Below are 12,971 nucleotides of genomic sequence, written 5' to 3'. Positions count from 1 at the left end.
TGCACTTGTCGGTGTTGAATCCCATCCTATTCTCATCTGGCCGCCTATATGGGAAGGGCGAACCAGGGAGGTGGTTCATAACATGCATTACTTGTCCAGCTCATACAGCAAAGAGGATTCCAGGGGGCCACACAGCTGCCAGCACTGCCCACTTGTCAAGGTTGGGGGGAGATCCTGGGGGACTGCTCCCTCAGCAAATGGCCTGTGCCGTCTGCAGCCCAGGGCCACGCACCAAAGCTGTGTGCAGCCTCCAGCTGTATTTTCAGTTGGATCCTGCATGCAAGTACTTGGCCAATGAGTCTAACCAAATCAATACTCAATTACACTTCAGTCTACTGGACAAAGTGTCTCATTACTCAGCAGGCCTTTGGAATCGTCCATTATCTATACGGATAAATTTATGCTTCTGCATTTGCTTACTTAGGAAATATATTTAATGTCTCCTTCCAATTGAAGAGACCGTGTCTGGAACAGAAAGTGAACTTGTAACATGTCAAATCATATTAATATGCATCTACATGCACCTTTTTCCCAAAAATGAGTTTTCCGAACTTGGGTAGCATGTCTCAAGCAGGGAAACTGATTTTCTTTGCCAAAGGAAAAACGTGGAAGAACAGAAGCATAATGACATTGTGTTATACTACCTGCTGTTTCTCATGCCCAGCAAGCAGCAAGGGCAGAGTCCAATTTTAACTCTCTTCCAGCTACTGCCAAATTGGCTTTTGCCTACAGCCTTTGCCTGAAAAAAACCAGTGAGCTGGCTGTCAGTAAGTAAGCTGCTGAATGCAGTTAGTTTTTGGTCATGACTTGAAAAATCTCTCTCTCTACATTCTGCCCTCCAAAACCAAAATGTGTTTAGGGATGGGGAAGGGGATGTGGTATGCAAGAAAAAATTTAAGTATTTTCTTCATTTTAAGTAATGCATGTTATGTCCCCAATGCTATACTGGTTCATTCCTACAAAAAGGAGAAATGATCCTATAGTGCTTTAAGTTGCAAACTAAAGTATGTTTACATTTTTAAAAATCCAAAATTTTGTCTGATTTAGGTATAATGGGGAATCCCTGAATTGACTGCAAATGATGATTCAGACTTTCTAGTTTTTCCTAGTAGGAGGACTCAGGTACAAAAAAGAGTATCTTTATTCAAATGGCTGGAAAGATGTGGTCACTGAAAAGAATACAGAGACAGAATCAGAGAGGGTATATTATAGTAACCATTGTTGCTTCAGACAGTATCATATTTAGCAATCTGGCTCAAACCAACTTTAGTAAGACAGAACAGCTAATGTTACAAGCAACCTGCCAATCATTCGGAACGTTTCAAAAGGCAAAACTGACAAAGAGCTAGTAGTTGGTCACCAGTATGACAAAATGCCAGTTTTCAGATCTTTGGAGACAAACAGATTCGGTAACTTTATAATAGCAAAAATGCTGTAATATGTATTGTCCTCCACACAGAAGCTTAAATTGGTTGTGGAGATCTTACCCTAAACTGAATAAGATACATATTATTTTGGAAAAATGCCTAACTGCATTAGTCAACAACAATCAGTCAGTCAGTTTTCAAGTGACCACTTTGCCACCTCAAAAAAATAAAAAAATAAAAAAATAAAAAAATAAATAACAACACACCGGTACAGAATGCGACTGGGCAAATGTTTTATGCTACCAACTTTCCAGGTTACCATAATGCAGTATTTGCATTTACCTCTGCTGCTTCGGATTCTTTTTTATCTCCTGGCTTAGAAGATGTTCCACTTTTTTTCTTGTCCCCATGCTGTAAGATTAAAAAAAAAAAAAATTTTATTAGTAATATACTCTATTGAATTTTCTATTCAGAGGGATTCTGTAAGCCTTTTGATACTACACATAGGGATCATTTCACCCACTGAACTACAATGGTGTGGAACATGACAATTATTCTTGTTCAATAACAGAATACAGCCAAAGATCTAGAAGACACAAAGGATAAAATCAAACCACAGGTAAAATTGAGATAAAACCAATTACATTTTGCCTAGGGGCAGAAATTGGCTCAGCTGATTGGCTTAACACTATGTTTCTTACAAAAAGTGCTAGAACATATCTTAATACCTCCGTTCTACAATTCATCCTCTTACATCAGAATGCTCTTTAACCCACCACTAGGCTATAGGTTTGATGGCAACTTAAGTCTTGACCAAACTGTCAATGATTTCATTAGGAACTGAATACTGCTTTTAGAGGAAACAGCACTACTCACTCAATCATAATTATTTTTTCCATTCCCTAGGTTTTTCTTGTTTCACCAAAGTTCTCACCATATCTAGCCATCCTTATCTCAAAAGATAACTCTCTGTAATTTCTGGAGTTACATTGTTAGCATATGAGCAATAATCTTTGCCAAAGTTCAGGCTCTTTTCCAGCTCCTCCCAGGCTTGGTGAGTCCCTGCCTCCACTCTTTTCAGGAGTTAGGCCTCTTGGTTTCATGTTCCCTGCAGTTGAGTCCTCCAGTTTTGACTGAGTCCTTAAAAATGTGGCACACAGCCTAACAATCATCATTACTCAGTATCCCCAGCTGAATTTGAATCTTATAAGCCAAAACTGCAACCTGTGAACACCACAGCAACCCAAATAGTCTTTACAAAGTAAAGATTGCTTAATACGAACAGTGGGAACACATTAGAAACAAGATAAAAGGGGTTTTTATTCAGTGAAAAGATCTACATATCCAACCCTATAATTTGATGATGGGTCTGATCTCAGCTACCTGATCTCATCTTTCCCATTGTTGCCTTTTAATTCAGCCTCAAAAATCTTAATTTCAGTTTCTTGCCTGAGGTCCCCCCCTCCAGCTGATTGAATTCAGCATAGATGAAGGTATACTGTATTACACCTGCATAGCCCTTTTAAGTCTGTAGGTAGCCCCCCTATTCTGATGTTTAGCTTGCTTTCATGCATTGTACAATTAACTATACCTGGAATTTCATTTTGCACCACGATAACAATTCTAACAAAGAGGTGGACAAACAGTATTTATAAAATGTTACCAGCAGCTCTCATACCCTTTATCTTATTTTCTATCCCATACAATAAATAGTAGATTCATAGATGCTAGGGTCAGAAGGGACCTCAACAGATCATCGAGTCTGACCCCCTGCCTAGGCTTGAAACTCACAAAACCACTGGCTTGTGAAAGTGACACTCATGCAGTTCTCAAAAAAGTCATTCATTTTCTTTTGAAACTGAGCAGCAGCAGGTCAAATGACCAGTTATATAGGTTGCTCCTACTGTGTTATCAAAACTGATGGATTTTTAACTGAATTTCATAGGAAAGGTATTTTTACTTCACAGGGAGTGAAGAGCAATCCTGCAAGCTAATATGCATGCATCTTCTAGTGATTTCAGCAGAAATCTACAATCAGTTTGCAGGATTCAAGGCCTAAGTCGCTGTGGAGAAATGGAAACACTATATACAAGATGCAGTCAAATGCACAAAGGAAACCGGAGAAGTGAGAGAAAATGTCTTCCTCCATCTCTTAGCTACAGTAGGGAGGCAGTGCTTGTAACCAAATGTTGGTTAAAAAAAAAATCAAGTATAAATGTGACGTTTAGTTTGATGCATCTTTTAATCAAAAGTGTGAATATCACATGGTACCTGTGTAATCTCCAGGGATCTAGGTTTTCCATTCCCATGGAAAAACAGGAAAAACTATATTTTCCCTTTTAACAGATTTTTCATTTTAACAGAAATACCTGCAGATTTTCCACTTTACAAAGGTCTCCTGAGGTTAGCAGAGCTCCAGCTTGCAAAAAGAGCAGCAAACCCTAAGTCCTGTCCCAAGGGAGAGGGAGGGGGTAACGGATAGGGCCTGAGACTCTCAGTGAGCGAGGCCTTGGCTCAGACTTACTTTCCCTCCTGGAGCCTTTGAGGTCAGTGGGGCTTGCAGAAGGCTGGGGGCCCCCTCTGGTGGGGCTGGGGGGCTACAGGAAGAGCCAGCAGGGCCAGTGAAAGGGAGGGCGGGGGTGTGTGGGTGTTGTGTGCAGGAAGCCCCACACGGAGGGCCGGTCCAGCCTGATAGGGCATGGACCGGGAGCTGTGCACCACTAGACCAGGTAGGAAGCCGCACATGGAAGCATGGAGTCATGCACCATTGGGCCGGGTGGGCTCCTGCTTTCCTTCATGTGTGGCTTCTGCTGGAGTGCTGCAAGCCCCACACGGAGGCACAGAGACCAACTGGGCCCATGGCAAGTGGCTCCCAATCCACACATCAATGGACTGGGCCAGCCAGCTCAGTGCCTCCACACTGGGCTTCCAGCACTCCAGCAGGAAGCCACCAAAGGAAACCTGGCCCTTTGTATACTGCTCCCACCTGCAGTGCTGTGCTCCACATGTGCTGATACAGAGCCAGCCCGATCTGGTCCAAAGGCACGCGCCAGTGGGCTGGACCGGCTCCATGGCAGCACATACATGGGACTCAGCTAGAAGCACGTGCTGCCAGGAGTTCTGTCTGCTGTGGGCATGAGCGCCCTGAGGGCCCACTGCCTGCTGCTGCTGATCCACCAGCAGTGGGGGCTGTGCTACAAACCCCACACCCACCCACACAACCCCCACACACACAAACCACACAACTGCCCACAAACCCCATACCCTTTTACAACCCTCCCACCGCCAACACCCCTTCACAACTCCCCACAAACCCCACCTGCCCACCCAGTACCTGCATATATATAGAAAGTGCCTGCATATATTTCTAAGGGTTCAAATAATGTTATATTTAGTTTAATTTAAAAAAAAATAAATAAATAGAAGTAATTAATTTTGCATAATTCTTTTCTGCATGTAATTTTGAATTTCTGTGCATAAGTCCCTGGGGTGTATAGAGTGGTCTCAGTAGGAGTTCTGACTTTCCATGATGAAAAACCCAAAATCAAGTGCCAAAATATATAGGTATTTAGAATGTGTTTTATTATAGTGATTGAGGCACTGGTAGGCTTCCAAATAGTTTTAAAACTGTAAATATATCAGTAAAACACTGTGATCAAATGACACCTATAGATAGTGGCCTTTCATTTTAATCTTGGATTTTGGGTTTGTAATCAGAGATTTTGCCTTTTTTAACAGAAAATTTGCAACTTTTTTTTAAATCAGAGAAAACCAGGAATCCTGGTAATCTCACACTGTAAAGGTTCATCATCCTGTTCAAATTTAATGTCTTTACACATTATAACAAACCACATAATCAAAAGCACAAATACAGAATGGGAGATAACACTGCTGAGGAGGATCTAGGGGTTCTGGTGGATCATAAACTCAACAAAAATTAGCTAGGTGACAGACAGACAGACCGACTGACCAAATGCAGTTTTGGGCTGCATCAGCAAGAGCATTAAGCCATGGGAACTGATAGTACTACTCTACCTGGCAGTAGTTAAGCCTTTTTGAGAGCAAGGCTATCTGCTGGGCATCCTATGGACCATATGTAGCCTCTAAGGGATTAACCCACAGTCCCTGGGCTCCTGGTCCACTAGGAGCTCTCCCCACTCTTCCAGCTGTTACTGCTGTTGGAGTCTCTAAGCTCCCCTCCCTCCTCCAGCTTCTGCTTCCTACCCCTGCCCCTGGGTGTACCATGGCACAGCCCACTGGACTGAAGAAGCCTGCAGCCAGGGGGACTGAGGGGACCCCAAGAACCCCACACTGCACAGATGTGCCTCCATGGTACAGGGGTGGTGGAAACAGGCACACAGCACAGAAGGGGGCATATGGCACAGTGGGTAGGGGGAAGGGGCCCAGCACATGCAAATCACGTAGCAGGAGGTGGTCCATGTGGCATAAGGCCCAGGTGAATGTGATCCTTATAGAACATGACTAGGGGTCCAGCAGTTCTTGGCCACTCAGAAGTTGGACAGCCCTGATCAAGAGTATGGTGAACATGAATGAGATCCACATTCTAAGAAAGATGTGGAGAAACTGAATTGCAGCAAGCCAGATTTGGATTAGGTCTCAGAAAAAGATTCCTTATTGTTTGAACAGAAGACAGAGGAATACAACAGACTAACCAGGGAAGCTGAAAAATCTCCTTCGCTGGAGGTTTTCAAGATGAGGCTGCATAAGTATTTGACATGGTAATTTAAGAGAAGCATTACAGCATTTGTGCCAGGAATTGGTATTTAAGGTCCCTTGCAAACAATGATTCTATGTAGTCTTAAACTGATGTACTATAAATCTACCCTAAGCTATGTGATACTCTAAATACTATATGCTGCACTGAATGTGCAGGTCCCATGACATCCCTGGAAATTCTTCATGCAAACGTACAAATGCCAGAATGTAGCTAGTTTATCTGATATGGTATCAGTTCACAGTAGAGCTCGTGCATGCTTTACTGTACACCATTTGTGTTTTGTTGCTCTTATTTGTATTTTGGGAGGGGAAAGCTGTAAAAGCAATATTGCAGATTTTAAGCCCAGTATGCATTTTAACTGTTTAAAGCCATCACAGTTACAAAGCTAATTTCACATTTGTTCCCTTTCTAGACTCTAAATGCCTAAAAAAGACTAAATCCTCCTACATATGTAGGTATTCATAACTAAAGGGAGTTAGGTGCCTAAATATCCCTTACAGAATAAAGGATCTCAACATAACCAAGAGTCATGTCTAATCTTGCTTAAAGACTTTCCATCCCTTGAAGGAAAGTCTAAACTTCTTCAAACATGTCCCATATTCATTAGCAGGGATCCAGGTTTTCTGTTCACAATGGAAAAACACAGTAAAACCTGGATTCTCTCTTTTAAAGAAGAAAAAGTCAAGTTAAGGCTGGCAGAGTTCCAATTTGCTAAGGGACTGGGGGGAGCAGGAGGAGAACAGTCAGCACAGGGGGTGCCATGTGCACAGGCACATGGCCACCAGGCAGCCACAGGTACATTGGCAGGGGGGGAAGGAAGGTAGATTGAGGCCCCCATAGTGAGGGAGGGAGTTGGGCATGGCTTGGGCTGCTGTCCACTCACCGCTCAGGCCATAGCAGCCACCACCTCCTGTGGGCAGCAGCCAGGGTTCAGGCACTGCTGTGGGGGCAGGGGACTGTAGACCCAAGTCCCTGGCCCCATAGTCCTGGTAGCTGTGGGTCCCCTCTGGCAGGGGTGGAGGGGGCAGAGGACGAGGGGCACCAGCAGGGGGTAGGGGGCTGTGGCTTAGAAATGAGGGACAATGGCATGGGTAGGGCACCAGCATATCAGGGCTAATCAGCACCACAAAGCAGTGTGGACCCATGTCCTGGTAAGTGAAGGGGGCAAGGAGTGCTCTGATTTTCCATCATAAAAAAACCCCCAAATCAAACCACAAAAGTTACAGGTATTTAGAATTTATTTTACTATAGTGATTGAGGCATTGGTAAACTTCCAAATGGCTTTACAATTGTAACTATATCAATAAAACACTGTGTTCAGTTGAAATATTGATATAAACCCAAAATCCATGTTTAATCACGAATATGGGGGGGTGTTAATTACAGATTTGGGTGGGTTCCTCTAAAATCGGAGAATTTGCAATTTTTAAACAGAGAAAAATCAGGATCTCTGTCATTAGTCTGGTTCCTTTCACTCAAGACAGACCACTTGTTAATGCTGTTTTTAGTCCTCTTATCTTGTTCTTAACTCTGCCCCCATGCTTTAGCCCTTCAGGTCAAAAACAGCCTAGTAGGCTCAACAGGATACCAATGCCAAAGTCCTCAGAACTAATATCTACCTCATCCTCCCTTTACAACCCTCTAGTTTTTGCCAGGTGAGTTTTTACCTTGAAGTCAGCCCTTCCATATTATACCAACATATTCATGCAATCAACAGTCTCTTCTTAATCAGGGTTATATACGGTATTCATAAACTCCAACTCTGTCAATGGAGGACACAGCAAACACCTAACTTACAACTGTTTTAATTGTTTCAGAGACATTTTAATGTCTTTGATGAAGTCTAAAATTAGCCCGTGACATTTTTATATCATACTATATATAAAAGTTAGAAAAAACACAGCAAGCAAAATACTAAACTTTTTATTTTACAATTTATCTTGAATTTATCCAAAGTAGGCAAAAAGAAGAGATACCCATGGTGTACAATTTCAGTTCAAGAGTTTCATCACTTTAACATGCTCTATACAGCATATAAAAGTGCCAGAAAACACTCACCAACTCTACTTTCTCAATCGGCAAGATATACAAGATGTGCATCTTACATATTACAAAAAACACGTGACCCAAGGAAAAAGTTGTCCAAATTCAAGGACAACATGCTACCAGTGAAATCAATAAACAACAAATCTAATCTAAGCCCAAAAGGGAAGAAGTCCCAAAGCAAGGGATTAGTGGAAAAAAAAATCTATTATCCACTTGAGAAAGCCCAGTTCTTTTTTGAACTAGTTACCAGCTAAAACCCAGCACGGCAACTACTTCATGCTTTTTACTTATTCCCCTTCCAAGTTTTGTATGATTTTCCTTACTTAAGTTATAAGGTCTTTGGGGAAGCTCTCTCTCTCTTACTCGGGGACTGCACAATATCTCGCACAAGAGTCCAATTTCAGTTAGTGTCATTGAAGGTACTGTGATGCAAATACTTTTGATAACTGATTTCCCACAAAACATGAGTGCAAGTGATTTTCTGGCCCTGAAACACATGCTTAGTTTGTTTTAGATTGCTTGCTTTCAGATCCAAAACTCAGTGACTCAGGACAGCAGGGACCCTCCTAGTTTAATGTATGGATTTTACCGCATGTGCTAGCATTGTGCAAAGTTTAATGCAATACTTGCATCTAAATCCAGCTATAAAAGCCAACCCAACATCCAACATCCAGCCCAACACCAGGACTCACAGTTCTAACCACCTTTCATTGACACTGGCTAACTGGTTTGAATTCTGACTCACAATAGGGACTGAGGTTGAAAACTTATAACTGTATAATTAGATATTTATGTTCCAGCAAAATCTTTGCAGAGCACATCTAACATGCGCTACGATCAGCAATGGTTTCAGCAATAGTTGCAGGTTTTACTTTAGTAAACTAGTGAATTGAATGTTTGATGGCATATGCACCCTACAATAGGATTTTTTCCTGTGTGCTGTTATTTTGAGTATTAGCTGTCAATACAAACTGCTTCCTTCCATGACTGACAACAAATTAGAAAGAGCAGGCCTTTTGGAACAGGTAGTTAACTGAAAGTTTAGTCACAGTAATCACTGGATGCTTAAGTACAGAATACAGATTATGCCAGAACTCAAAAAACTTGTGGCTTACCTAGGGAGGTCCCAACAAGATAGAAAAGGTCATTGTAGGTCAAGGAACTCCCCACAGTTTGGAGCAAGTTTACACAGACTAGTATCATGCAGGAACTCACTCAGAAAAAAACCAAAAGTTTTGGCTAAAAGGAGAGCGAATGGAAGCTCTGTTATAAAGCTATGAAAAGCAGCAGCAAAACTTGGAAAGACAAAAATTTTTTGTGTAACTGGTCTTTGCTGAAGTCTCATGTGAGACTTCATGGGCTCTGAAATGACAAGGCCCAACTTTAACAGGTTTTCTAGCCAAAATAAGTGCAGGACCTTTGGCAAAACCAAGCCATGGCAAACACAGGGTGGGGGGACTGAACCTGAGCCCCTTCTACGTTTTACAAAACGGCCGGATCCTTTCTGAGTTGCTAGATATCCTGCTCAGCATCAACTTTCAGCTTGGCAGACAGGAGGGCGAAGGAACAGGCTACCCAGAGAGCTCGGGGGTCTCCATCCTCAGAGGTTTTGAAGATCCGAGTACACGAAGCCCTGGCTGGGATGACCTAGCTGGGGCTGGTCCTGCCGTGAGCAGGGGGTTGGACTAGACCTCCCGAGGTCCCTTCCAGTCCTCATTTTCTAGGACTCCAGACAGCCGAGCAGCTGATCTCTGGGCGCAGGTCTGGAGCCAGGCACCAGGCGCCCACGTCGCGCCGCGAGCCTCATGGCACGAAGCCGCCTCCCCCTACGACCCAGATGTGCCCCGGCGGCCTCCGCCCACAGCCCGCAAAGCGCAGCCCGGGTCTTTACCGTAGCGTACCACCAGCGTGCGAAAGCCATCGCCGCCCGCGGGATCGTCCTCACAGCTGGAGCCGCAATGAGAGCACGGAGCCCGGCCCACCCCGGCCCGCCCAGTCCCGGCCCTGCAGCGACGGGCAGCGCTGGCTCGGCCCGGCCCACCCCACCCCGCCCCGCCTCACGCAGCCATGCCAGGCAGGGGCAGGGCAGGGTAGGGTGAGGTCTCGCGCGTCGCTATGGCTGCAGGGCGGGGCGGGGCTGACCGCGCCCCACGGCCCGGGGCCGTCCTCCCCGTCACACCCAGCCTCGGCTGCATGGGGGCGTCGCCGGGCTCGCCTCACGCCCCCTCCCCGCGGCGCCCCCCGCCCCACTCACCCCTGGCGGCCGCGCGGCGACGGGCCCCCGTTTTCCTCGGCCCGGCTGGGACATGTCGCGGCACTGGCGGAGCGAGGCAGAAGGAAGCGGCGGGCTGCCTCCGCCAGGCGTGAAGCGGTTTTTCCGATGCGCCCCGAGCCAGAGCTCCCCGCTAGTCCCTCCTCTTCCTGCGGGTGCTCCGCACCACTCCTCTTTCGGGGCCTCGCGCGCACCAGGCTGGGGGGCGGGAGAGATGTGGCTGAGGGCAGGATGCCCGCTGGCGGCTTGTCTTGGCGAGGACGCCAGCTCCCCGCTAGGCGACCTGAGAGCCGGCCTCTGTCGCTAGCAGAGACGGGACAGGACTTGTTGCTTTCTCCTCCTCTCTCTTAGAAAAAGCTCCAGCTTCCTGACACAACCCAACCCAACCCCCGCCCCCAACTCACCAGCCTAGAAGTCCGGTCCGATCGGCTGGTTTGTGTTAGGCCCGGCCTCACCTCGGAAAGAAACTCCTCTGGGCTAGTTTTAGGGAGACGTTGCCTGAGAAGATCACTTTTCTTTCCCCCTATCCCACCTCCCCAAATGTCCGTGGTTTTTTAAAAAGTACCAAAATCACTCTTAAAACAGGAGGAAGCCTAGATCTCTACCCAGAGTTCAAACCGAACTTAGACCCTTTTCAAGGCTTTGAAGGGGAAAAAAAAAGATGTTAAGAGGCTTACTCTTTCAGGTTTTATGTCTCTTGTGCACTTACCAGATTTAGTTCCCAGTGGAAATCCTACCGTAAAACTTCTTGTGAGAAGCCAGGAGGTTTTTTTTGTGGGTACCTTTAATTGGACTGGCTGGAAAGTAGTTGGGGGAAGATGCTGGACAAGCTTTCAAGCATAACATGCCCTTAACTTCAGACTTGTTGTGGGGTAACCCCACAGCTCCAGGCCATCTCTGTGCTGTTCTGCTTCGCACCGCCAGGGCTTCAACCAGCTCTTGGTCATGGGAGATGTCTCTCCTGCCAGCACATCTCGATCTCACAGCAGGGCCATCCCAACTGCCCCAAGCCCTGTGCTTTGGGGGGCCCATGCGGAGCTGAGCAGCTGTGGCTCCTCCTGCAGGATCTGCCTAGTGCTGGTGACTCCACGCCACCGCTTGCTTCTTGTTCAGCTGTTTGCCACCCCCTGCCACTGCCACCACCAGCTTCTTCACATCCGGGTCCCATGCAGACTGATATGCTCTAGGTCCTGCACCCTACTAGGGTCGTCTCTGCTCACAGGCACCCTGACCAGACTTTACAGTTTGTGAAGGAGATCCAGCAAGGTCTTGGGGTTCCCTGGGTTTGTGAAAATAGGTCTGCTGGCCCCATGGGACCAGAACACCTACTGCTACCAGTTGCTGCTCCAGAATCACTCGAGACAAACTGTAAAAGGAAAAGGCCACAACAGGTTTATAGGCAGATAAGGTTCTTGGGGTAAATCCAATATCTTTTTTCAGACCAACTCAAATCATTGGAAAAATTCTTAGCAAGCTTTTGGGCACAAACCCCCTTTACCCAGCTGAGGAAGCATTTGCAGATGGTCTGTGCTTTTCCTGGATGAAGCAGATGAAGAGGTTGCTTTATCACTCCATTCAGGAAAAACACAGACCTGCAGACACTTCCTTAGCCTGACAAAGGGGGTTTGTGCCCAAAAGCTTACTAAGAAGAATTTTTCCAACTATTTGAGTTGGTATAATAAAACCTTGTCTGCTTATGTCCTTAGACCAAGACAGCTACAACCTACACCCCTGAAACTACAGGTTTATTGCCTGTAAGTCCTGCTACACATTCACATTAAAGCCAGATAGAAACTAACAACAGAGTTGTTGCACAGTTTCAAGCACTATCTTTATAGCTGGTTAGCTCTTTTTATAGCTGGGAACTCATTTTTATGGTGTGATATGTACTTTACACATGTAGCTAGTTTAAATTTATTGTGCCATTAGCCGGTTAATTGTGTGATAACTGCTTTGCACTTATGGCCAGTCTTGCTTTGCACAGGTGACCAGTCTAAATTTATTGGGCAGTTAACGAGTTAATTGCATAATAAAAGTAATGTGTAGCAGGGGCTTAAGAGAAAAACAAGGAAAAAATTTGGAGACAAATATACAGATATAAAACATAAATGCCTCACTGTTCCCTTTTAACTTGAAATAGCTGCCTGGTCTTCTGCTTCAAACAGCTAGCAATCTGCTAATTTCTGGGGTGATCCTTCAACCTCCTTGCTCAGATCTGAAGTTCAGCACTTGGAGTCTTAAAGCTTGACTAACATCTAGGAGCATGACTAACAAGTTTTGCACACCGGGCAAAATGCCCTTGGGTGGCTGTCAGGTTCTGAGCACCAGAAATTGAGGTTGGAGGGGAGAAGAAAGGAAAAAGTTCAGTCTTGGTTACTCCAGGGACTCACAGAGTGCTGCTGCTGCTGCTGCTGCTGCTGCCATGTCACTGCACCTAGCCCCTACGGCCAGGGGCACGGGACTGTTCTTGCCAGCAAAGTCTTGGGGAGAAGGTACCATTCCAGCACCAAATCCATGTAAATCAGATCCTGGGGTTAGTGTCTCTCAC

At 45.5% G+C, this 12,971-nt stretch overlaps 1 protein-coding gene across 1 annotated transcript in view; it reads right to left on the bottom strand.

Moving 5' to 3' along the window:
* CAST (calpastatin) overlaps positions 1–10,565 on the bottom strand; it is an 84,983-nt gene extending 74,418 nt beyond the window's left edge. The window contains exons 1-2 of the mRNA XM_019532403.1: positions 10,406–10,565; positions 1,710–1,778 (exon numbers count right to left, since the gene is read on the bottom strand). Of these exons, the coding sequence (XP_019387948.1) occupies positions 1,710–1,778; positions 10,406–10,459 (123 nt within the window). The 5' untranslated portion in view covers positions 10,460–10,565. The remainder of the gene's footprint in view (positions 1–1,709; positions 1,779–10,405) is intronic.
* Between the last annotated feature and the right edge of the window lie 2,406 nt (positions 10,566–12,971).

Source organism: Crocodylus porosus, unplaced genomic scaffold (assembly GCF_001723895.1).
Source record: "Crocodylus porosus isolate Cpor-Errol unplaced genomic scaffold, CroPor_comp1, whole genome shotgun sequence".
Lineage (NCBI taxonomy): Eukaryota > Metazoa > Chordata > Crocodylia > Crocodylidae > Crocodylus > Crocodylus porosus.
This window is presented reverse-complemented; position numbering and strand designations above follow the sequence as displayed.